This window comes from Mirounga angustirostris, unplaced genomic scaffold (genome assembly GCF_029215605.1).
Source record: "Mirounga angustirostris isolate CCGP_5_RB_7025 unplaced genomic scaffold, mMirAng1.0.hap1 SCAF_10, whole genome shotgun sequence".
NCBI lineage: Eukaryota > Metazoa > Chordata > Mammalia > Carnivora > Phocidae > Mirounga > Mirounga angustirostris.
The window spans coordinates 3662114-3688120 of NW_026991718.1; the positions used below are offsets into that span (position 1 = coordinate 3662114).

At 44.4% G+C, this 26007-nt stretch overlaps 2 protein-coding genes across 10 annotated transcripts in view; one reads left to right on the forward strand and one right to left on the reverse strand.

The window, feature by feature from the left end:
* ROCK2 (Rho associated coiled-coil containing protein kinase 2) overlaps positions 1–10464 on the forward strand; it is a 143195-nt gene extending 132731 nt beyond the window's left edge. The window contains exons 32-34 of the mRNA XM_045884098.3: positions 45–258; positions 6723–6823; positions 8068–10464. Coding sequence (XP_045740054.1) covers positions 45–258; positions 6723–6810 — 302 coding nt within the window. The 3' untranslated portion in view covers positions 6811–6823; positions 8068–10464. The remainder of the gene's footprint in view (positions 1–44; positions 259–6722; positions 6824–8067) is intronic.
* Positions 23–25562, reverse strand: SLC66A3 (solute carrier family 66 member 3). Of its 9 annotated transcripts, XR_010405389.1 has the most exons (8): positions 25288–25561; positions 20696–20778; positions 20479–20613; positions 18498–18565; positions 17169–17289; positions 15259–15300; positions 11810–11960; positions 23–1524 (listed from the first exon to the last, which is right to left on the reverse strand). XR_010405389.1 is itself a non-coding variant. In XM_064571811.1 (7 exons), exons 1-7 carry the CDS (start codon positions 25428–25430, stop codon positions 1436–1438), a joined length of 681 nt encoding a protein of 226 aa, XP_064427881.1. In that variant the 5' UTR covers positions 25431–25562; the 3' UTR covers positions 23–1435. The 9 variants fall into 9 exon arrangements, 8 of the variants coding, with proteins under 8 accessions (XP_064427881.1, XP_064427878.1, XP_064427877.1 ...); XM_064571811.1 differs by lacking the exon at positions 11810–11960 and having other exon boundaries at positions 25288–25562; XM_064571808.1 differs by lacking the exons at positions 23–1524; positions 11810–11960 and adding an exon at positions 1531–4089 and having other exon boundaries at positions 20488–20613; positions 25288–25562.
* Positions 25563–26007: the final 445 nt, after the last annotated feature.

Here is a 26007-nt window from a genome sequence, read left to right on the forward strand (position 1 = left end):
CAGATGAATTTAGACATTAATCTTTTTCAAATATTTCTTTATAGTTTACTATGATATTTCGACGGCAAAGAATCTTTTGTTGTTAGCAAATTCTACAGAAGAACAGCAGAAGTGGGTTAGTCGGTTGGTGAAAAAGATCCCTAAAAAGCCTCCAGCTCCAGACCCTTTTGCACGGTCATCTCCTAGAACCTCGATGAAGATACAACAAAACCAGTCTATTAGACGGCCAAGTCGACAGCTTGCCCCAAACAAACCAAGGTAGTAAATCAAAATGTGATTAAAAGTTTGTATCTTTTAAAATATTTTGCTATTTATGTTTGGCTACAAACTTTCCTAATTGTAGTGTTCCTTTGCTCGGTATGTCAGTGAACCATGGAATACCAAATGTTTGAAATTGTTTTAGTGTATATGGCTCACTCATTGATTTAGTTGAATGTAGTGCAAATTTGTTTACTAGATCACACACATATATTAAATTCAACCAAAAATATATAAAGGGCTCATTTTTGTCATGTTTATGTATATAATCATAGTATTTTAAGATTTTATAAGCACACTGACTAATTTAAAATATGATTTAGTAGACAATGTACACACAGACCTGTGTCAGGTGCACACATTATGTTTAGTATTTCAAACATCTTAAGCCTCTTTTATGTTAGATGACTTTTGGGAAGCAGGACCGAAATCTTCTTAATTCACATCTATAAGTTTAGAATAATGACTTGTTTCTGATTTAAAGAGCAATAGATCAATCTTAAAAATGCAAATATTAACTAATGGGTAAAGTGAGCATTCCTTGTATTTGAGGCGGAGTTGGGACTAGGGAATAAATTCCCAGATAATGATGAATGCACAAAACATTTTGATGGAACTATTTTCATATGGCTACAATAATCATTTCATTCTTGGTTCAGAATAACCATTTCTTGGCTTACTAGCTATGGCATTTGTAAATATTGCTATTCATTGAAATGACCATGAAGATTTGGTTAGTTAGCTAAAGGATAAAATATATAAGATCAGGTATCTAATTTCAGGTATCCTTTTTGTGCCCTAACACAGGACCTTCAGTATATGAATAATGATGTGCATTGGTTGTATTATCAGAAATCTTTTCATTCTAAACCACAAACATCTTATATGAAACTTTTCTTGAAACTATTATCTCAAGGAAATAATTTAGAATGACAAAGGTAGAATTGGTGTTTCAGCAGTGAAAATGTTGAATTTTTCTGTGAGGTATGAGAAAACTAAATACTATAAAATTAGTGATTATATGATAGTAATTAAGCTGAAGAAATTCAAAGAGTTCAAAGACACTGAAGGTTTTTCCATGTGCCATATGCAAAACATCTAAAAATTAAATTTCTGTTATTAGTATTGTAGAACTATTAGTGCATAGATGCTATGCTATTGTAATAGCTTACACTCTCTAGTGCTTCACAGCTTCCAAAGTGCTTCCATAATATGTTCTCTCATTCAGCTTTCTGCATATTCTATCATTTGATCTTGAGAATATTCCTGTGGAGTAGAATAGAGAGGTATTATTATCTTTCTTTTTGATTGAGACTTTAGAAGGGCAAATAATTTCAGATTCAGGACTGTAAGAACTCCACTCCTTTAATACATTTTACTCTCTGGTACTATTTGATAAATTAATGATTTCACTACTTGTGATAACACATAGAATTCGTTTATGGAAGCGGATTTCAGACTAAGTGAGGCATGGTTTCAGTTACATAACAATTTTCATGTTCACTAACTTATAAATACTTTGTCATCCCCTTCTTCCCCACTTTAGCATTTTGGTTTTTTGGAGGCACATTTACTTTTTATTTTTGTTGCTTTTTGTTTTGTTTTAGTTCTGGCCCTGCCCTTCGAATCATTCTTCATTGATTTTTTAATACATTTTACATAGCAACAGTAAGTAATAGGGATTTCTTTCTCTCACAACTATGCATGTACATAAAACTAATATCAAAACTGACTCTAAGATGTATAGGGTATTTTTGTGAACACTTTTTGTCTAATATACTCTGAAATTTTAAGCATAAAGATGGGCACATTTAAGATGCAGTTTTGTATTTTATTATGTATCTGCAGCATTATTTCCATTGTCTTTAACATCTGTGACTCCATTGCTTCATTAATTCATAAAATTGGATCTGTGTCTGTCTCACATGAATCACCCTAAAGTTTGCATTTCATTTTGGGTGTCACATTTTAAGAGTAGTATACACAAATTGGAGGATATACAGAATAGAATAACAGAGGGAGTAATGGATCATTTAAAAGTGTTACATGTGCAGCAAGTGAAGGAACTAAGGATATTTAGCCTTCTGAAGAAATTATTTGGAAGGATGGGAGATGGTAAACAGCAGTAAAGATTTAGAGGACTTCTCTGTAGATGAGTGCAGAGAGGCACATTTGTAACTCAGCAAGGGAAAAGTATCAGGCAGTCAGAGATTTCCAAAATTGGAAGACTTTGCTTGCTCTAGAATAGTGCATGCCCTGTCACCAACAGTGTTAGTACCTGATTCAGGTGACTGCTTGGTGACACTGGGAAAGAGCACCCTCCTCAATTTATCATGTGTATATAGTCTGACAGAACAGCATGGCTCTAGAAGGGGAGTCAAGCATTGGACTTGATGGCCTTTAACATTCCACTAATTTATAACATTCCAGTAGACAAATTAGTAGAGCTGTGAAAGGATCGTCCAGGACCACCAAGGAACAGCATTTCTGGTCGATATCAGCAGTAATTTAATATCTAGCTCTTTGTATAGTCTAGCTTTAGTTGAACTAACTCACATGGTGTCTTTCTTAAGACAAATGTTTGGCTTTGTTAGACATTTATCAAAATCATCAAATGTATTTATATATATTATGCATTAAAACATAATACCTATAAATAATCATCTGATTTTTTTTTTTTTTACTTTTCCTCGGTGTTTGTTAACGACCACACCATTACATTTTTTTTCCCTTTGGCTTTCGTGACATTCCTGGTTCTGATTCTCCTTTTAACTCTTTGCAGCACTTCCCTTTTTCTGTAGGGAAGTGATAGTTAAACAAGTGTTAGTTACTATTGTAGAAGACAACATTTTTCAGGGCATATTATATGCCAGGCACTCTTCTGTGAGTTTTAAGTGTACTGAATTATTTATCCTCATAACCACCCTGTGATTTAGCTCTTAATGTCTCCATTTAACAGACATGGAGGCTAAGGCACAGAAGCTCTGTGTATCTGAGATCACACACCAAATAAGCAACAAAGCCATGAGTTCAGATCCGGGTAGTCTAGTTCCAGATCCTACATTCTCAGCTGTAATACTGCACTGCCTCACAGTGATACGAGTAGAAATGAATTAATTGACAGCTTATAAAACATAATGTGTAGAAATGCTATTCCAGAGGAATGTTTTCTTGGTAACTTTGAATTAAAAAAAAAATAATGCTGGAAAAGTAGAAAATTTGTGAATATAATGTTCATTTGTGATAAAGATGGTTTGGAGCGATCCTTATTTTGTTCCAAAGTAGGACACAGAATGCTGGTCTTTGCTGAGGGCATTTCTCTTTAATTATTTTTCTTTTAAAGGTCTTCTTTAAAATGCAATATTTAAGCCACACAGAAAAGTATAAAGCAAAAATGCAACAAATGCTCATTTACCCAGTTTTAAGAAATAAAGCATTGCCAACACAGTTACAACTTAAGGGTGAGGGAGAGCTCTTATGTTATCATTATTTTATTTATTTATTGGGGGGGAGGGGCAGAGGGAGAGACTCTTAAGCAGGCCTCATGCCCAGTGCGGAGCCCGACACAGGGCTCCATCTCATGACCCTGAGATCATGACCTGAGCTGAAATCAAGAGTTGGATGCTCAACCAACTGAGCCACCCAGGTGCCCCATGTTACCATTATTTTAGTTTTAATCTTTTCCATTTATAAATATTAGAAAGTTAACAGACTGATTATTTGGATAAAAATGAAAAAGCTGTGTACAACTTGAAATGTCAAATATAAATCCATTAAATGACACAGAAGAAAATAGGTGAATATGTATCTGATCTTGGATTGAAGAACTTCCTAAGAGTAAAAGCAAAGAAAGAAAGTTAATGATTGAGTAACCAAAAATTAAAGCCTTGTAATTTTAAAAACACCATATATATATTTGCAATGTGAATGAGAAAGATGGATTATATCTCTCTATACAGAGTTCTTATATAAGTCATTAAGAAAAAGAAGATTGCCTCTTCCCAATATAAAAGTCAGTGAGGAACACACAGGCATTACTATAAATATGAAAAAGTGATCAACTTGATTATTAAGCAAAGAAGTTAAAATTAAGTTAAAAGTAAAATGTAAAACCTGCCAAACTGGTAAGGATTAAGAAACATGCTATTGGCAGCATGTGAAGAAACAGGCAGTGTAGCGTACTTCTAGCAGAACTCAAAGTTCTAATGCTCCTTTCCAAAGCAGTCTTTGGCAGTAAGTTTCACAGGCCTGCAGTGTGTACCCACTGATCAATTAAATGGAGGAGCTAGAAAAGCAGATAGTTACGGTACTTTTTTAAATGTTATTTATAATAGAGGCGTGAGTGAGTGTTACAGGGGAACAAAGGAAAGCATGGAGAATTCTGCCTGAGGGCATCTCTTAAGAAAGATCTTCAAAAAGGGAGGTTCAGTAATTTTCCAGACAAAGAAATAAGGGAAAAGACAATGGTAGGCAAAATGTTATGTGCAGAGGTACCAAGTTGTCAAAATTACTTCCGTGTTATATGTTTGTAACATTGTATTGGGTTAGAGTGGGGAGACGGTAATGACAGGGAGTGGCAGAAGATGTCACTGGAGAGAAAACGTTGAACCAGATTGAAAAGGACCCAGTGCACTATGCTGTGGGAGTTTTTATTTTGTTCTTCAGATAGAAGTCTTTCAGCAAGAGACTGGTGTGTGTTGACTTAATGAGCTCCTTCACTAGGGTACTGACAGTGAAAATGGAGGGAAGAAACCAAATTAGAGAAAGTTTCTCATGTTGAAATGTCAAGAATTAGATGGCTGACTGGCAGGGGCTGAGGGGGCTTTAAGGGAAGTCTCGCCAGGCATTGTGCTAACAGCCTAGTGACCAAACTTTTAAAAATTTGAAAACTGTGACACGGGTGTGCACTTCACACACACTTCAAAGGTTTTGGAGGGTATGAAATGCAGATTTTTCAAAATTGGGGCTTGAACACCCAGGACAGCCCACTGATCTCCATCTCCCAAGCAGTACCTTAGCTATAAGTTACTGTCTGTGTAAGCCTAGAAAAATGTGATATATTCTACATTTAGCACATTTTGAAATAGAGTAATTTGAGTTGGTTTATTTCCTTTCAATTAAGGTAACCATCTATCAACATACTCTGTCAGTGATTACCAAAGTCAACCAGATGCATTAGAATTCACTTCAGATTTTTTATTTAAAAATGCAGATACTCAGGGCACCAGGGTGGCTCAGTCAGTTAAGTGTCTGCCTTCGGCTCAGGTCATGATCCCAGGGTCCTGGGATCAAGCTCTGCATCGGGCTACTGATGCAGGGAGCCTGCTTCTCCCTCTCCCTCTGCCTCTCCCCCTGCCTGTGCTCTCTCTCTCAAATAAATAAAAATCTTTTTTAAAAAATGCAGATACTTGCACCCCACTCCCCCTTCAGTCCAGTTATATCAGTATCTCTTGGTATAACACCTGCAAATATGCATTATAAATAGCATTGAGTAACCATATAAATTCAAGTTTAAAAAGTAGCTTTATTTTTTTAAAGATTTATTTGAGAGAGAGGGAGAGAAGGAGCAGGGGGAGGGGCAGAGAGAGAGGGAGAAGCAGACTCCCGATGACGAGGGAGCCCGACGCAGAGCTCACTCCCAGAACTCCAGGGTCATGCACTGAGCCGAAGGCAGACGCTTAACCGACTGAGCCACCCAGGTGCCCCAAGAACCAACTTTAAAGTTGAGGTCACAAATGAGATTTGGGGGACTAAATGAGTTCTTGGCATAAGTTGATTCATGAACCTCACAGTTAAAACAATGAAAGTTACACCTATTTTTAAAAATAAAGATGATAGCAATATTAGATGATTGGATTGGATTGGAAAGAAAAGACCACATATAACCCTGTTCTAAGTCCAGTTTATTCAGCCAAGATAAGTTGCTTATATACCTGTGGTTTTTCTCTTAATCATGGCTTTTCATAGAGAGCATTACTGTTGGTGACCCATTGAGCATATTGTGTCCAGATAGAATTGAGAAAGCTGCATTCTTAGTATTACTGTCTCTTTAAACTGGGACTTGTGGTACTGTTCTAGAAAAATGTGAGCTGACAATCTGGGTCCTTTTTTGAAGGGAGTGTTGACAAATGTTGAGCTTTCATACAAATCAAACTGGGCATCAAGATGGTTACATCTTCATTTGAGCCCAGTGGGGAAAAGCTCGAATCTTATCCCTAAGTGTATTACCTGTCTTCAGGTCTCTGGTATTCTAGAAATCAGACCGGGCTAATGTTATATGCACTTACATATAAAGAGAAAGAAGATCTCCCTGTGTGCTACCATCTTAATTTTGACTGTGTTGTTATTGATGAAGGGAGAGTTAAAATCTTCACAGCACAAAGTGTGATTTCTAGATTATTATCATATTAAGTTGCCATTTCTAAAGAGTGCTAGAATGTGAATTTGCAAACCTCCTATTGCAGATTGCTTGATTTGGCATTTAAAGACTGGGATTGGTCATTTGATGATGTTGATGGTGGTGATGATGATGACGATGTTTTTGATTTCTGAAGAAATAAATGGGGTAAATCAAAAAATGAAAAATGAGTTAGTATTTCCAAGTAGCGCATGTGATTTGCACTTGGGTTTTCATTGTTTTTGACTAGTTTTGAAAGTTTATTAAGTTTTAACAGTATGTATTTGAAAAGTAGTTTTCAGAAAAGTTTTAACTGAAATTTCCATGTCAAGTTATAAAAGTGAAATGCTATGTTCAGAATCTTTATTGGCTATATATTTTCAATACAGTTGGAATTACAATTTTTTATCTTAGGAATGAAACATGTACAAATAACAAAAGAAGCTAATTCTGGTACTTTTTGTTCATTCCAAAGAAGCCATATTCAGAGAAGTAAAATTTACAATGTTTTCACGTTCCTACAACTGTATTAGTTTGTGAACATAGCATGGGATTCCTTCCTCCCTCCATCCCCCTCTCCTTCCTTCTTTCTAACGTGCAAGAATGGAAGCCGTAAATAGTTCGTAAGTCTAGTAAGTGCTGTGAAATACTGTTTCTGATTTCGCTTTTCTTTGTCATGCTGTGAGATGTTTGCTTCCTGTGAAAAGTTAATGTTCCTCTTGCTGAAGAATGCTTATTGATGTGCTGTGAAAGTTCTTGTGCTTGTAGAACACATAGTTTGGTTAACCGTGGCTCAAGGAAATTTGAGTGAAAATTGAACCTCATGGTCAAACCTTTTATACAGAATGGATTTAAAAGAAGTAATGTGTGTCTTAACCTAAGTAAGCATATTGCAAAAATAGACTTAAATCATATATTATTGGGAGGTATTTATAACCAAGATATACAGAGTACTTTTTACATATATTTACTACTACAACGTGTTTGTTCCCATTTTATAGATTTAAAAAATGTGACTAAGAGTCAAACAGTCAAGTAGAACCTGGTCCATAAGCCTTCTGTTCTTTTCAGCTACATGAGGCAGCTAGCGGTTAATCTCCAAGTCAGACTTACATTCACTTGAGTCACTCAGTGATGTATTATCTAACTCTAATAGCCAGTTAACCGTATTAAAACTTGTGTGTCATGTCTGTAGAAAATACAGAAATATGTAAGAATGTAATTGCATGTACCTAAAAATAAGAACAGTAATGTAGTAATAAATACGTTTTATGCATGATTTAGGTGTTAAAAGTGTAGGAGTTGGAAGACTACAAGTTTAATTATATAAATGGAATGCTTTTTCAAAGAATTTAACAATCTTTTAAATTATTTTACTGTATCAACTAACTTTGTTTTCCCTTTTTTCCCAGCTAGCTGCCTTCTATGAATGCAGTCATTATTCAAGGTGATCATATTCTTCCAGTTAAAACAAGACTGAAATATGATGGCCCAAAATTTCTTAAAAAGCTGTATTTTCCTGAGAGACTGATACTCAAACACACGCATACATATACATATTTCCCTTTATTCCTGCAATATAAATCATAAATCTTGGAGATTTTCTGGGCTCCTTTGGAGCAGCCAGTTGAACCAACAACGTTGGTCGATAGAGTAAGAACAGCATCTGCAGCTCTTCGAAGCGTGCTCCATAAAGCTCTCTTGGCAGTCACTCACACTACATTGCACAAAAGGACTGACAAGAGTTAAAGAAGTCATCTTTCAGCATCAACAGAGAGATTTCACCAGCACATTTACCAGAAGAGCCTGGGAATGGATTCCACTACAGTGATAGAGGCTGCATCTTTAAGAAGTGACCATGAGACTGTGTGTGTGCATATGTATGTGTGTGTGTCTCTCTCTCTCTATATGCACACACACACACTATATATATATAGTACTGTAATACTGCAAGAGGGTTCTTCAGATGCCCCATTTTATTTTTTTATACACATTAATCAGATATCATAACTTACTGCATTTGCAACTATGCACTTGTATAAAGCCATAATGTTGGAGTTTATATCACTCATTTGTGTATACCCCATGGAAGCTGCATGTTCATGTTTAAGCGGTTACTGTAACAGGAAGTTTGACGTTAATTATATCAATTTCCTAATGCTTCATGATAGGCAACTTTTCCCATGTGAATGCCTTAATTTAATTTTTTTTAAAGTCTCATCCTTTTCTGTATTTTGAAAAAAGTGTTTACCAGCTCTTAGGATGCAAATTCGCTTTGCAAAAGAAAAATAGTGCACTATTTTTACATGTAATACTTACCAATGTCAGCCTATTTTGATTGTATAACAGAATTTTTTTTTTAAGTATTGGTGATAGAAACAATGGATACTATTGGAACTAATATATCTTTTATGTAGATCTATTATTCATCCCACTCTTCTTACAGACCTCAGTATTGGCGTGTGACTATGAAATGTTTGCTTTGCTTTGAATTTGCTGGCTACCCTAGATGTGTTTTTATTTCTGGTAGAGACATTTGTGACTATTTTTACATTTTCACACTCAAGATTCTAAGATTATCTCAAATATAAAGAAAACTAAGACATACTGTAGATATATTTTAAATATTTAAATGTGATCCCTCAAACACATAACTGTATATGGCAATATTTCAGGATTGGGCTAAGAAAACTGGTAACTGGGAAGAAGTAGCCTCAGAGGCTCCTGATTTTTATTTTTAAAATTATGTTAAAGTTACAGGTTATGCAGGACCATTTCTGCTAGTTTTCTCATTATCCCAGAAAAATGTGTTTTATACTGCTACAGTATGCATTAATGATAAGCATCAAGTTTAAAAAAATTATACAGTCTTTTATCAGTCTCTTTATATACATACACATACACAGGGTTTGGTGTGATATTGAAATACATCATCTAATATTTTGATGAAGGAAGTAACATTTTTCATTGATTCCCTCTGGGGTCAGTGTAGAAATGTTTAAAGACTTAGACCCCCAAAATACAGATACTGTTGTGGAAACTGAAGAGTGGCCTTTGGCCTACTGATGTACTAAAACTGAATCTTGTTGTTCTTTCATTATCCCGCCTGCACTCTTCCATGCTATCTGTGCTAAGACCAGAGATGCATGCCATTTCCCTCACAGGGATATTCTGCAGTTCTGGTTTGAGGGCACAGCCTTTTTTTTTTTTTTTTTTAAGTAAGATTTTAAAATGAAAGATATATAAAATTTATATAGAATAAATATTTCCATTCATTAGACTTGTTAAAAGGAGACTGAATTAATATTTTATATGAAGATTTTGTTACACTATGGGAGGTTCTATCATATTATTCTGAATTGGAGAGTATATATATATATATTTTTAATAAACTTTATTAAGGTGAAATAATTTGAAGTTTACACATGAGTAATTGAAATATTTGAGTAAAAATGGCAAAAGTTAAATTTTGAATGCTGTATATATTAGAGAATACGGAGAATCATGGTGTGATGCAACTCTACAAGGAAAATTAATGTGAGGTTTTTTGGGGGAAAAAAAGGTATTCTAGGGGGTGAACAAAATCTCTCCCATGGAGATTCTTCACATTATATGGTTTAACGTAAGGGTTTATAAGGTGGTTTCTCCAGCTAATGGAAATGCGCTTAATAAAAATTCTGACCTTGGGTAAGAATTTGCTTTTTACCCTGTTGCTGGGTTCATGTGCATACATGAATACATACACCCATCCAAAATGTTCTCTTCCCAACACTCATTAAATATAATATTGACTTGGTTTAACAACCTGATCTTGTGCCAGCTTCTCTTTTTCTTGAGGTTCCAAAGGTTCCCAGATAAAAGACCAAAAGTTGCTTATTTCTTCACACCTGATTTCTCCTAGAGCCATAAATACCTCCTATTAAGAACTAAGAAGTAGTGAATACTGGGATTTTCTTAGTTGGATTTTTTACTTTTGTTTAGTGGGGATAGCGAGACAGAAGTAGAAGGAGAACTAGTGCCGGTATTACTGTTAAAAATTAATGTGTAGTGAATTTTTGAAAAGTATTAAAATATGCTATCTAGAAGCAAGATTTAAAAAAAAAATCTGAAATTTTTAAATGCCTTTAGCTAACTAAAGGATACCAAGAAATCTAAAATAAGGTTAGTGTTTTTAAAACTAACGTAGGCTAGAGTCACAAATCTGGCTCTGAAGGATGTCTTTTGTATCAGTTTATCTGTAGATCCTCAAAAAGAAGTACTATGGGTTGCCAAACCACAGTTTAAGAAGTTTTGCTGCTGTTGTTAATCTATTCTTACAGGATTCTCGTGGTAAAATAGAGAAGCTTAGACACTATATTACCTTCCTGAAACATGCTTTAAATAACATGTTTAATATTCTATGAGAGCAAGTCACTTCTGAGTTTCTCGGTCTGCTACTGACTCACGTCTCCTCCCCTGGAAGAAGGCTGCAGTTTCCGTCTGGCGTGAAGATAAGCATAGTTGACTCATAAAGCACTTTGAAAAGAGGCACTGTATGACAGTGCTGGGTATTATGCTTGGGGGACTGTCCTCGATTCCCTTCCCCATAATAATGAGTTCTGTTTGGAATTGTAATAAGTTATGAACTGCATGGTTTAGATAATCATAAATATTTGATCAGCTCTCCCCTTTGAACAGAAATCATATCCCCTGATTTTTTAAAAATTTTTGTTGCATCTTTGTAGTAATGTAATTGTATTTTATGCCTGCTTTTTATATTAAAAATTAAATAAAAGAAATTAAGACATAAGCATTTTCATACTCTTCCTGTGAATAGTCCTGGAATGCTGCAACCATCTAAAATTTATCCCCCCAAATTTTGCCTTCCTTGTATGATGGGTATAGCAAAACGATCATAAGCAAGGTTACAGACTTGTGAATGCTCCACCCTGTCATTTAGTCCATAGAGAAATACAAAAAAGAATTTCAGCAAGGAGTCTGTCGCTGATTTGATTTAGGTATTTTAAGGGACATGCAAATCTAACAATCTCATTTGAGTGTCCAGGATAAGGAAAGGACGCAGGGTACCTGTTTTGTCAGGAACAGTGTGCTGAGAGATGGTTTTCGAGAAGGCATTTCTTTGGTAATCCGTGGGTTCTTATTTAGGATACTTACTGGCTGTCAGATGTGGGACAGGTTATTCCATCTGAGCTTCAGTGTTCTCATCTTTTGTAGAGTTGAGACTGTTTTGTTACAGGATTGTTGTAGGATTAAATATGGTAATGTGTGTAGGATATCTGGAATAGTTCAAGTATTCCCTTTTCTCCTGAAAAGGAAAAATGGGGAACTCCTCACCTAAGATGGTATGTTCTTAAGAGAGAAGCTTTAAGCAATGATAAAGTTCTAATTAAAAAGTGTATTTAAATTAAATATTTGTTGGACTCAAAAATCACATAATTTGTATTTATACCAATGGTTAGATTATAATTGCATATGAAAAAAAATCACTTGGATTTTTTTGAAAATGACAACTATGAGGGGGCCTGGCTGGCTCAGTTAGTAGAGCATGTGACTCGATCTTGGGATCATGAGTTTGAGCCCCATGTTGGGCATACAGCTTACCTTGAAATAGGGTTATCTGGTGGCTCAGTGGATTGAGCCTCCGACTTGATTTTGGCTCACGTCATGATCTCAGGGTCGTGAGGTCAAGCCCTGAGTCAGACTCCGTGCTCAGCTGAGAATCTGCTGGAGATTTCTCTCCCTCTAACCCCTCCACCGGCTTGCGCGCGCTCTCTCTCAAATAAATCTTTAAAAAAAAAAGGGTGCCTAGGTGGCTCAGTTGGTTAAGTGACTGCCTTCGGCTCAGGTCATGATCCTGGAGTCCCTGGATCGAGTCCCGCATCAGGCTCCCTGCTCGGCAGGGAGTCTGCTTCTCCCTCTGACCCTCCCCCCTCTCGTGCTCTCTCATTCTCTCTCTCTCAAATAAATAAATCTTTAAAAAATAATAATAATAAAAATTTTTAAAAATGACAACTATGATTAAAAGCTACAGAATGAATGATTTTTTATCTTTATATACCAAAAAGATGTTTCTCCTCCTGCTGGTTCCAAGCGATAGTTCTAAAACATTAACCACAGTTTATATTTTTAAAACAGCATTTTATATAACTTAAAACTAATCACTTAAAGCAGCTGACAGTTTTAAGACTCGGCAGAGTTCAGAATATGAAAGTTTTATTTGACATAGGAAACTAAAACATTTTCTAACAAACACTATTGACTTATTACATATAACAGAATAATGCCATTCAATTATAAAGGTAAAGAGTTTTTAAATTTTAGGTTTATAAACTTTTATAGTAAAATGCACTATCCAATAATCTTATGTTTAGAATATGATACAATGAGAATGAAATCCGTAAGAACTGGGCAGAACCCAGCAATACCCTCTACTGTATGTATTAATGGACAAGATGTGTTTGTGGTTTTTTTTTAAAGGTGTGACCCTTTTAAAAACGGCAGCATTATGCTTGAATCAGAAAGTTCATCGGGACTGCCTCATCCTAAGTAGAGATTGCAGCTAATAGTACCTTTCCTTAGGAATTACTTAAAGGCACTATATGAGGTTAAAGGACTAACTTTGGTATATGAACTCAAGCCAATTTTTGCTTGCCTCGATGTCCTTATAGCATAAGGAGGTACTATATTGTATTATGATACAGTAAGGCCAGCCTGTTAAATCTGTGTTAAAATTAAAGTCCCAGAAAGTGAACCCTAGTAATTTACCGCAGTTCCACTTCTGACTTTGGGAAAAATCCCACTCCATTCATAATGTGCCATGGAGAGGATTTATTTCTTACAAGATTCTGAAAGCTGAGAACCAGATGTAGTTAGCTCTTTGGAGAGAACTTCATCATGATGCTCAACCTGCAGGTGTCTGAGCCCTGCCCCCACCTCCTGAGGCCGAGGAGAGGGAGGGAATCAACGTTTCTAAACAAGTGTCTAAGTGGCTCATGTCTAAAATACCTCCAGCTTCAAAGTTTCTGAAACAGTTGACTAAATTTATAGAAGACCTTGATTTAGCAGTGAGCTTATTTCCCCCTTTGGTGATTAGGAAACCACTTTGTGTGTTGGAGCAACGCATCCATCATTCAGCCTTTACAACTGTCGTCCTGTAGTGACATACTGTGGCTGTTACCCACAGGTTCAAAGCAAGCATGATCACAAATCGCACAAGAACTGAAATTAATCAGAAAGAAGAAGTATGTATTAACAAGTACTGTTCTCCCGTCCTAAAACAAAATCCCCTCCTGCTCTAAGCAGAAACCTACTTAGCTGCCCCTCAGCCTGCCAACGAAACCCGGAACTCCGCATCACGAGAGGTTTTGAACAACTTTGGTTCTAAATATTTCTGGGGGGGAAAACTTTACCCTAAGTGACCTGATGAACACTCTTCTGATAAATAAGATTTATCAGATTTAATGTATCTCTGTGGTTGTAAAACACATAAGATATCAGCTGAACTGTCTTTAAAAGAGGATTCCCAGATACACTGATCACTTTCAGAACAAGTGTCACTTTAAATACAAAGCAAATTACAACTAGAACATTCTCAATCTTTCAAACTTTTAAATATGTGGGTTTGTTTTGTTGGTTAATTACAGTTTGACTCTTCTCCCCATACAGAGAGTCCTTCAGATCCTGTGGAGAAGACTGAGACCCGTCTTTCCCTTTCCCCACCTGACCCAAGTTCAGGCTTTGACCAGAATAGTTTTAATGCTGCTCTCAGAGCCCTGGGAGGTGTTTGACCCTAAGATAAGCCTCTGCAAAGGGACCAGCATATGTACCCACTGCTCTGTAGCAATATTTCTCAAATAACAGTTCGCTTACTTAAAGGGTCTATGTGCCAGGGACATGTTCCTAGTCTTCACAGAATAGGTGACATGATTTGTTTTGATCATTTTCCCCGAAAATATATATGCTCAACTTGGGAGTGGAAAACAGCCTAAGGAATTAACTAAATTCTTTTTACGTCAATCCAAGTATTTTTCCCCCTTTAAAAAAAACAAGGATGTGGGGGTCAAATGATTGTCAGCTCAGTAGACCCCGTCCTCACACTCACACTCACTCAGCTCCCATTCGCTGTCTGTGGCTAAGCCATGTGTCCCCTGCTCGTGACCTGCACGCGGGCTGCTCCCTATCACCGTCTCTTCCCTTTCTCCCCATCTCACCCTTCAAATTCACCGCCCTGGGCCCCTCCAACTGGTCAGATTCCCCCTTTAGATCCTGTCCTACTCTTCCAAAACACACTTCCCAGCATTCTTTAGTAGTTAGTTGCGTGATGTCCATCTCCATCCCACTGTCCATCTCCATCCCACTGTCCATCTCCATCCACTGCAAGATCGGAGGCTCCACAAAGATAGGACTCTCCTACTTTGTGCTGCATGTTCTATCCCAGAAACTACAAGATGCAGATGCTTAGTCCCGTAAGTGGGGCTGATGTCCAGGAATAAACTTGCTGGCCTCTCACTGGACAGTGGAGCAAGCTGATCCGTGAAACCATAAGACAATTTACAAATGAAGGAGGCACAAAGGGCACACAATTCAAAAAAGGGGGTACTTACTTGTAAAGTCACTGGTGGTCATTAAAGTTGTTATTATTCTTGCTGTAAAAGAAAACATTCAGCAATATCAACTTGCTTCTCAAGGCATTTTGATATTTAGCTAACGTCTTTCCATTTTTGAATACAGGATATATGCTTACTGGGATCTTGGTTAAAAAAGATTTTGGTAGTGCAGAATACTAAATCAGTACTATATTTTATAAAACCGCTCAAATCCCGCCATGTGTCCTAGGCCAGTGGTTTTGAAGCTGCTCCTAAGAGCAGACACGGTGTCTAGAAGGTAATTCAGTGCTGCCCAAGGAAGGCAGGGAGAAGCTGAGCCCATCGTGTGTGCCAACCCACAGCTCGCCCTCCCCAAAGAGCAAGTTTTGAAAATCTCATTTACACAGGGGGCTTCTGGTAAGATTTCATTTAAAGAAAGGCTCCCACTAGTGAAAATGTTTTTAAATGACTGAACTCTACACCCTTCTTTTCTAGATAATGTTCTAAGTAAAGGAAACAGGCCCAGCAAAGGGCATGATTTTCCTCAGGGTCTAACTAGAACAGTTCAGTTCAATTCATTTTTCCAGTTCAGCACTTGACTTCGTGAACACAGGAAACTGGAGTATGGGTGTGAGTGGACGCACACGGGAGACGTGAGCTGGGAGCTGGAGAACTCTACCTGCTTTTCCTAACCCGAACCAACCCGCACAAAGCTCTCCCTCCCCCTCACATGTCACACAAATTAGGTTTAAAACCAGTTTGTTTCTTCCCATAAAGTTATAATCCCCAGGTTATATGTCATTTATTCAATGTGCATTTAAGTACTTATTAAGCACAGACTGCCATGCAAAACAGATGGAAATGTACTACATGGTCTTTGAAGATTTCCTACAAGAAGATCGAATAAGCAGCATTTCAAGATAATTCCTGAAGGTAAAATTAGGGTGCTAATAAGTAATATACCTAATTAGCAATTCCAGAAACCATACATATACTTCAACATTTCATAACCCTTCAACATTTTAAAGCTGAAAATAAAACCCAAGAAGCCTTAATTTTAAATAACTTGGGACACAAAGACCCCTTTCCATCAACCCTTAATGGAGAAATCGGTCCTTTAGGACACAGAAGAAATATGAAGTAGAATTCAAATATCTAAAAGTAGTAAACCTAATTAATGTGAGAGCTCTGAATTTAAAAAACTTTTCTACCTAAAACAGCTTATATGTATTTTAGGTAGTTCCTGCAAGAATCCACATGAACGGTGGAAATTCTGAACTTGAGACCAAGCAATAAGGCTCCAGAAAAACTCCACGGGGGCAAATTATATTCATTCTCAAAAGTCAGTGCATGACTTTCATCTCTGTAATCTGTTACATCATAAAGATTCATATATTTAAAACAAGTTAGTGAATTCCACATAATCAACCTCTTGATGCTTTCCAAAGAAGAGAGGACGGCTGATATTAGGCCAGATTTTTTTTTTTTTAAGATTTTATTTATTTATTTGACAGAGAGACAGCAAGAGCAGGAACACAAGCAGGGGGAGTGGGAGAGGGAGAAGCAGGCTTCCTGCCGAGCAGGGAGCCCGACGTGGGACTCGATCCCAGGACCCCGGGATCCTGACCTGAGCCGAAGGCAGACGCTTAACGACTGAGCCACCCAGGCGCCCATTAGGCCAGATTTTTGGAGAAAGGTGTGCTTTTACATTTTTTTTTCTTTAGCAACTGGAATATGGATCTTGCAGAGAATGGAAAGTAGTCTGCGTGATATCAGAGTCGTAACTATGGAGGTTCTACGTGAATAGCTACGTGCAAAGGATTAAAGCTTGTGGGCCTGTGACAGGTGGGCACCAAGGTGATAAACTCTTCTGGGTAGCCGCCCGCGATGCCCCCAAATCCGCCCCTCCCCTGGCATCTTGCTCTTACTCGCACAGGTGTACGAAGCGAGGCTCCAGCTCAGGGCGCTCACGGCTCCCGAGTCCCGGGTCTTCCACAGGTACTGGAGCTGAGCAAACTTGCTGGCCGTGCTGATGAAAGTACTTAGATTCTGTTCGCAGGGAAAACATGAGCAAATCAGGAGTCCCTCGGTTAAAAAAGCCAGGGAGGAACAGGCAGAAATGGCTGGAAGGAGCAGGGAGAGCGGTCACCCTGGGCGCAGACGTCTGCGAGGACTGACCCCCGGTGGGAAGACTGCACCAGAGAGCTGGCCAGGGCACAGGGCCACGCGGGCCGGAGGGTGGGGGCGGGGGGGGTCGGGTCAGGACAGAGCGCCAAGGGCCAGGTGGTGGGAACTGAGGTAGGGCCCCAGTCACTCATGTCACAGATATTCTAACAGCGTCTGCTGGATACTCCACCATCCGTCTTCCAGGAGAAAACGCCATCTCTAGAATCATGAAGTAGTTCTCTTGGGGAGCATCACCAAGGCCCGGACAGATTTAGCAAATAAAACTCCAGGACACCCAGGTAAATTTGAATTTCAAATCAACAACAAATAATTTTTAGCATGACTATGTCCTGTGCAATATTCGGGACATACTTATACTAAAAAATTCTTCGTCGTCAATATGGCAACCCTATCTAATTGCTCTCCAGGTGTCACAAGGTTGAAATGTAACATGGAGTCAAGTGCGCTTTCCAAGCAAGGATCACAGACAAGATGCGGGCGAAGGGGGTGCAATTCATTAATCTGGGTATGGCAGGCACTGACTGACTGGTGACCACCAATTCTTCTCCTTCTCCCGTTGGGTGGGACTTCGGAGAGAAGATCTGGGGCCAAATGGTTCCTGACCCACCCTCAGAATCCTATTCTCACACGATGGGAATTTTTGGCCCTTCACCAAGGAAGGAAAAAAGGACAGAACTAACCCTTTTCCAAGGAGGACGAAAATGTTGCCGGGGGTGGGGGGGTGGGGGGACAAGTTTAGAAAAATAATGAGTTTGTGGCCAATATGCAATCATCAAGCTGATCAGAAGCTGTTTAACTTACATCCAGTTCTTCATCTACTACTGTTAAAAGTACCTCCCCAGCCCGGTTCTCTATGCACCCCCAGCCCCAAAAGGAAGTAACAAATGTTGCCAAACATCTCAGGGAGAATAAGGTCTTCTAACATTTGGACAAGACTGTGCTTTCGTTCCTTTGGTACAGCTGACAAATTTGCAGGCTAAACATTCGACCTACGCAGTCCGCTGCGGAACGGGCGGCCTGGAGGGACAGACTACCTCACACGCTCCGTCCTCAAGGCGCGATCCACTTACCATGGCCAGATCTATGATCCACTTCTGCAGGGGAAGGACGAACCACGAGGCCACGAATCTACCCAGCGCTAAGGGAGACAGCAGTAGCTTGACTGACGGCCCCGCCGCCCCCCACCCCGGGCCCGGGCCTTCACGCCAAGGCCGTGGAGTCTCCGCACCTAAGCCGACCTGGGAACGGCAGAAGCGGACTGTGGCAGAGAACTGCCAGCAGCGCCCTGCGTCTGTGGACTGTTGCTGGGGGTCCAAGTGATTCTAAGCGCCCACTTAAGCCCTGAACGCGCAGACACGTGCAACGCCATGTCAAACGTTAAGCACTTGAACCAGCAGCTCGACATTATGGGGTGGCCGCGTTCTGCAGGTGTCACGTGAAATGCTCTTCACTGACTTCCCCCTTCCCGGCCAACTCTGGTGTCAATCCAGTTGGCGTCAGCAACGCTGACAGACAGGAGAAATGACAGCGGATTTCCGCCAAGCTCAGGGAGGCTGCAGGCACAGAAAGCCCAGCTAGACAAGCTGAAGCAAACACGTGAGATAATGGCCGGGAGCCTCAGCTGTGACCTTGGACAAGTCCCATTCTTTCTTTTGACCTCAGTTTGCTTATCTGCAAAATGGACTTAACACTCCTTGTCCTATCTACCTCCTCAATGCCTGGTGGCACGTCATAGGGACCCAACCAGGTTGCTATGATTATAATTAATAACTTTATTTATTTATTTATTTACTTTATTTATTTATTTATTTATTTATTTATTTATTTATTTATTTATTTTACTTATTTGACAGAGAGAGAGACAGTGAGAGAGGGAACAAAGCGGGGGCAATGGGAGAGGGAGAAGCAGGCTCCCCGCAGAGCAGGGAGCCCGATGCAGGGCTTGATCCCAGGACCCTGGGACCATGACCTGAGCCGAAGGCAGATGCTTAACGACTGAGCCACCCAGGCGCCCCAATTAATAACATTATTTAAATGAAAGGATCGACAGTGCCCTGGCTGAAAAGTCTGGAGAACTAATTCTGGGCAACCTGGTCAACACCAGAAGGGGTGGCGGGAATATAGGCAGATGAAATCTTGTTTTTAAAACACACTCTAATTCAGTTTCTTACACGAATTTTACCCATTTTTATGCTCTTCATTCCAAACCAGGAGCAGCAACTCCTGAGTTCAAGATGACCTTTTTGTTGGGTTGCCTGATTTCGCAAGTAAACATACAGCGCACCCAGTTAAACCTGAATTTCAGATCAACAAAAATAGTCTTTGAGTACGAGTATGTCCCGTGCAATATTTGGGATGCACTTTTGCTAGGAAAAAGGTCCCTGTTCATATGGCAACCCGACCTACTGTCCATCACGACTGACAGGAGGAGGTTATAAACAGGAACTTGTCCTGTGCCCCTCCTCCTGTGAGTCTCCCAGTCGGGACACACAGCAGCTTAGTTATTCTCAGCAAGGGAGGAACTGGGTTTTTACAGAGAGTTGAAATGAAAGCCGGGCCCTGGTTCACAGAAGATGCTGCGTGAGTGAGCCCATGTCTGCATCATGACCGGATCCCCACCATAACCCTTCTCACGTCTTGGGCATCATTTTCACTTCGAACAAACGTTCAAGAACCCCTCGCTCACAGGCTGGCAGACAGTAGCCAGCCCGCTGACCAGGTGCGTTAGACATTCCCGTTATTATCATTTCAAATACTTTGGGGATGTTTTCAGGGAAGAAGGAACATCTCCCTTCCCCTGAAGAATAAACGTGGATGAGGGGGCTCTGAGCAGGGTGCTTCCATCACACGGCACGCCACCAGGGAGGGACTGAGTCCACGAGCCACTGGGCTCGCGGGCGCGCCGTGGGCACCCTGGCCTCGGAAAGGAGGTCCCGGGGCAGGACTGCACTGGAATCTCTCTGGGTTGGGGAGGTATATTCACTCACATGGAGTCTTGCATTTGGGATCTTTTTTAACCAAAAAGAACATATGTCTGGTAAAGGACTCTACTTAACACACACTGCGAGCAGGTAACACCTCGTCCCATTGATTCCTGGATGCAGACGGAAGGATACACAGCGAGGTAGGGTGCTGCCCCTTTCACGTTCCCATTGAAATGGAAGACACACAGCAGGAGGAGGGCATCTGAAAGACAAAGGCCCGGAGTGAGGCAGGAGCGGTCCGAGGGCGGAGGGTGGGGGGACGGAGGGGTCGAGGGGTCCCTTACCTTGTGCGATGAGAATGGGGTACTCCAGGTAGGTGAGCAGCGGGTACTCATAGTAACACTGGTACTGGAGAAACACGAGGAAACTGGGGACAGAGAGGGTGCGCCTGAGCTCAGACCGACCCAGCGCCCGGCAGGGAGACCCAGCCAGCCCCCCAGGAGCCCAGGTTTGCTCGCAAAACCCTGGAACTGGAGGTTGGAGCCTACGAGTGTCAAGGGGGGAGATTTTGAACACAAAGGATGGACTGGTGATGTAAGAATGGCCACAGCTTTGCTCAGGGCCTGTGCCCAGGGCTGACGGGGCACCGGGCATGATGTGCACGGTCTGTCAAGTCCCTTTCACAGGGGGCAAGCTGTGCACCAGGATTAGCAGAGACGGGGCTCCTGGCCCCCGGGTTGGCCTGGCAGCTGCCTGGCACCGGGCAGCCCCCTCAGAAGGCCACACAGGCCAAGACAGACAGCCCAGGCGGTGGCAGGCAGAGCTCGTGAGGGGCTGGGCCGGTTTGGACGCAGCCCTGAGCGGAGAGAGGACCTTTGAAGAGAACCAACTACCCAGATGATCCTTGTGGCCTTCCAGAGTGCCGCCCAGCCAAGGAGGAGCAGTGGGGGAGAGGCATGAAGAACAGCCATCGGTTCCTTAAGAAAATTCTAGCTCTGAGAGGCTGAGGATGTAGGGAGGGGAGGTAAAGACCCCAAGACCCGACCCTTCTCAGGAGAAAAGGCCTGGGCTTCCTGTCCTTCTGGCGCACACCCCAGCCAGTGAGTTCCCTAAGAACCTCAATGCCCCCAGCTGTCCCCTCAGACTCTCCTGCCCCATCACCCAGGCTGTCTCCTCAGGTGAACCAGACCTCCCTCCCTCATCCCGATGTGACCCCTCTCATTTCCTCAGCTAGGAAGGGGGCTGGCGTGTGTCCCCCCCCCCCCCAATCCTGCTTCCAACCTAGCGAACAGTTCTTGGCTGAGCTGGGGGTAAGGGGACAGGGGCACAGGATGGGGGGTGGGCGGCCAGCATCACCGTGAGCTTGTGGTCTCCCCAGGCCTGGGGCTCCCTAGTTGTCCCCTTCACGAAGGCCAGCAGCCCTTCCCAGGGGTCAGGCTGGCTTTGCAGGTGGTCCCGTCCGCACTTCAGGGGAAAAGCAGGTGCTCTTCCGGGCCTCTGCCATGCTGCGTGGCTTCCCCTCCTGTCGAACAGGCCTCTAGAGCAGCACCATTCTGAGGGGGACCTCGGGGTGCAGCTGCACCCCACCACCTCTGCAGAGCAGCTCTGCAGCCAGCCAGGCCCGGGCACGGCAAGCTTGGAGCGGACCCCACTGAACGGATGATCTGTAGGGTCATGGGCGGCACCCACTTCATGCAGGGCGTACCTCCCATACGCACAGTGGCCTTCAGGGCAGGTGGGAGACCCCTGGGTGTCACAGCTGAGGTCGCTGTCTGGGGTCATCCACACTGCCCTCCACATTTTACAGACCACCTGGCGAAACTAAGGCCCAAGAAGCCAAGGTCCTATGACAACTCAGGGAAAAGACAAAGACCAGAGCCTGAATTTCCCGACACCGATGGGGTGCTTCCCACCACCCCCACCCAGGCTGTGGCGCTCCCAGGGAGGCCCCGCTGCCAGGCTGCAACGCTCTCGCTCTGCGCGACCCAAGCATTCAAGGTCAACCACCTGTCACTCCTGTGGCCTGGGGGCAGTCAGGGTCCTTCCTTTATTTTTAATATATTTTTTTAAGATTTTATTTATTTAATTAACAGAGAGAGACACAGCAAGAGGGAACACAAGCAGGGGGAGTGGGAGAGGGAGCAGCAGGCTTCCCGCTGAGCAGGGAGCCCGAAGCGGGGCTTGATGTGGGGCTCGATCCCAGGACTCTGGGATCATGACCCGAGCTGAAGGCAGACGCTTAACGACTGAGCCACCCAAGCGCCCCTATTTTTAATTAAAAAGTAATACTTTAGAATGCTCATGACAAAATCAAACCAAATGGTGTCTGCCCCCAGCCCCACAAATCTGTTGAAATTCCTGGTCTGTTCCATGGAGTGACTTGAGTTTCCTTCCTCAACGAATAAGCTAGAGGTTTGAACAAAAACTACACATGTACCCACAGAGGCAGGAACTCAGGAGTCAGGAGCGGAACCATATTTGGACTGCAGACTTTTCCAGAGCAATCTTACCCAGAGGCCAGTGCATCCAATAGCCTAGAAGTCAGCCTGCTGGGCCTGGGGAGAGGAAGCAGGGTCACCCCTGCTTCTGCCCCGCAGTCGGGCCCCTTGCTAAAGGCAGAGCCCTCCCGTCCAGTGCGGGTTAAGAACTGAGACTCTGGAGCGAGGCTGCTGGGCTCCCAATCCCCAGCATCAGGTTCCTAACCTCTCCCGCCCTGGCTTCTGCACCTGTGAAACGCGGGTAACAGCAGTCCCTAAGCACCATCTTCAACAAATAATACTTTGCTATGTTCACCTACATCCCACCCTCTTTTTCTTTGCTGAAGTGCGCGTGTGATTTCCCCCCTGCAGGCTTCAGGAGGCATTTCTAAAATGCAGGCGTTTTCTTGCCACTTCACACCAACCCACATCACAAGTCATTTTCTGGTATCATTAAGATATGGCTTATGTCCCCGTTGGCCCAATTTTTTCAAAAATGGGTTTTTAGAATTAATTTGCTAAGATCAGGATCCAAGGAGGGCACACGTCCTCCAAGAGGCTGTTAGGCTTCTACTTCCCAGGAGCTAAAGGGTCCCTATGATGGTGATGCCTAGGGGGGGGTTCTTTCTGCTGGAAATCCGGCGGCTATGTTTCCCGCCAGCAGGCCGGCAGGCAGGCACTGCCCCCAGGGCCCAGTCCTAGCTGGCCCCCACCAGCGAAGGCTGCGGAAGGAAAGGAAGAAGAGGGCAGGGTGCTGCCAACTCCTCCACCCACAATATGGCGAATGAGTCTAGAAAGCAGCAAAACCCAGTGAGTGTGGCGAGCGGGGAGGGTCGGCATCAGAATGGAGAGAGCCAGGACGGGTGAACCCTTGGACCCTGCTGCTGCCCGTGAACTTGGGCATGGTGCCTCACCTTCTCGGCCTCAGGTTCCTACTGTCTAGGGATTAAAACAGTGCTTACTCCCTCGGGCGTCCTGGGGACTGGCTACGATAATGCCTTTAAAGCACACTCAGCACACAGACCCGGCTCTGGAAATGGTACCACTAAGATGAAGCGTGGCCTGAGGTGGAGATGAAACCGAGGAATCCAGCGGAGGGGGCCGCCGATCACCTCCCGCTGGGCTTGAAGGAGAGGGTAGCAGCCGGCTGGGCCTGGACACAGCCACGGCCATTTACAGCGTCCGGGCGCCGGGCCCGGCCGTCCACGAAGCCCGCCACCCGCGCCTCGACCTGCGCCGCGGTCCCCGCAGGCCCCGCACACCCGCCTCCTCCCACGCCGCCTCCAGCTCTCCCGCCCACGTGAGCCGCCCCGCCCCGCCCGGGGGCCGGTTTTGCCGACGGGCGCGGTTAGACAAAGCGATAGCCCGCCGCTGCGGGCAGCGCCTGCCGACGTTGCAGGGTGTGGGCAGGCTCCCGACCCCACTTCGAGAGGCATCGGGCCGTCTTCGGCTCACCTTCCCCGGCGCAGGGACCTACGAGAAACCGACGCTAGCCAGCCGGGGGGCCCCAGCGCTGTGGGGTCGTTCACCCACCCGCCAGTGGCCGATTCTTTCTGGACGAAGCCTCTTCCCAATGGGCGCACCCGGGGCAGGACCCCCATCTCTCCCACCCCCCGAGGTCTCTTTCTCCCTCCCTGGCCCCTGGCTTTTTTCCAACACCGGACCCCCGGGGTCAACCAGCCGGCTGCCAGTCCAGGGCGTGCTTCCCCCGAGGACCGGCCCGCACCGTCGCGGGGTGATAATGCGGGGCCGCGGACCGGCGAGGAGCGAGGTGGGGAGGCCCCGGCCTTGCCACGGGCGCGCCGCTAGACTGCCGGGTTTCATGTGCCTACTTTCCCACCAATTCGAATCTTCCCAACGGAGTTTTACAACTCTGCTTTTCGCGTTTATATCCTTAAATATGGAGTCAGGGCATCCACTCCGGATTTCTGACGGATGAGAGCTCTCGGGGCGGCCCTGGCTCCTCTCTGGCCGGCTGTGGCCGGATTCAAGTCCTCCTTTTCTCCCTCCAAAGAGCTCCCCGTTCTCTGAATCCCCCTCCCCCCACGTGTAACTCTTAAAAGCCAGAGGATCCTTAGAATTTATAGTTCAACCCCTCATTTTACACGCGAGGAAACCGAGACCCGAGAAAAGGGGTGATGGAGGGGGGAGGATCTGTATGACAGAGCCTCCAGGTGCAAATGGCTCGCTCAAAGCCGCTCAGTCGGGCTGTGGCTGCCGGCGGGGTGATGGTTTCGCCGGGTGTCGGTTTCCGCATCTGTAAAATGGGCGTGCGCCGTCCGCGCGGTGAGCCGCAACTAATCAGGGGAGGTGAGCGGCCACGGGAAGTGCCTCCCCAGAGGCGGGGTGCTTTCGGCTCCGCTCTCCGGGTCTACTCAGTTAGAGCCGCGGCGCTCCAGGGCTCCCGGCCCCTCCAGGCCGCAGAGACGGTGGGGAGAGGGCAGCCGCCCCGGCCTTACCCCGCCAGCTCCAGAAGTAAACTCGGGAGGCTGATGCCCCGCGCGCTGCGCGCCGCCAGCACCGCGAAGATCTGCGGCAGCTTGAGCGCGGCGCACACGCCCAGCGTGCTCCAGTTGCAGAACAACAGCAGCTGCTCCCGCATGGCGCCCGCGGGGCTGGGGGCTCCGGCTCGGGACCTGGGGGCTCGGCGGGGGCGCCGCTGCGTGAGGGAAGGAAACAGCTCTGCGCTGGGCCGCCCGGCGCGCCGAGTCCTTCCGCCTTTGCCCGGCCGCCCCGCCCACGCCCGGGGGCCGCCCCGCCGGGGGCCGCCCACTTGGGCACCGCGCCTCCGCCCGACCTCCGCGCCCCGCCCCGCCCCGCCCCGCCCCGCCCGGGTCCGGTCCTCACCCCTCCCCGCGCCCGTCCGCCCCGCCCCGCGCCTTGCCCGCCCCTTCCCCAGGGCCGCCCCGGGGCCGCCCAGTCCCGGGCCCGCTCCTCCGCCCACTTCTCCGCTCCCCGCCCCGCCCCGCCCCGGGCCGTTCCCCACCACCCCCGCCACCCCGCCTGCCACCTTGTGCCGGGCTCGCCCAGACCCCTCCCCGCATCCCCGCGCCGGTCCGCCCCGTCCGGTGCGCTCCGCCCCCTCCGCCCCCTCCGCCCCCGGCCCCGCCCCGGTGCGTCCTGTCCCGGGGCGGCGGCTCAGCCGCGCCGAACCCGGGCGGTGCCCGCTGGTGATTCCT

Bases quoted from the DNA above. Each gene is read 5' to 3' on its own strand.
- SLC66A3 (XM_064571807.1), bottom strand. From the start codon at position 25,430: ATGCGGGAGCAGCTGCTGTTGTTCTGCAACTGGAGCACGCTGGGCGTG. The intron at 20,779-25,287 runs GTAAGGCCGGGG...CTCTGTCCCCAG, and splicing joins TTACTTCTGGAGCTGGCGGG to TTTCCTCGTGTTTCTCCAGT. The intron at 20,614-20,695 runs GTAAGGGACCCC...TTTGTCTTTCAG, and splicing joins CCCCATTCTCATCGCACAAG to ATGCCCTCCTCCTGCTGTGT.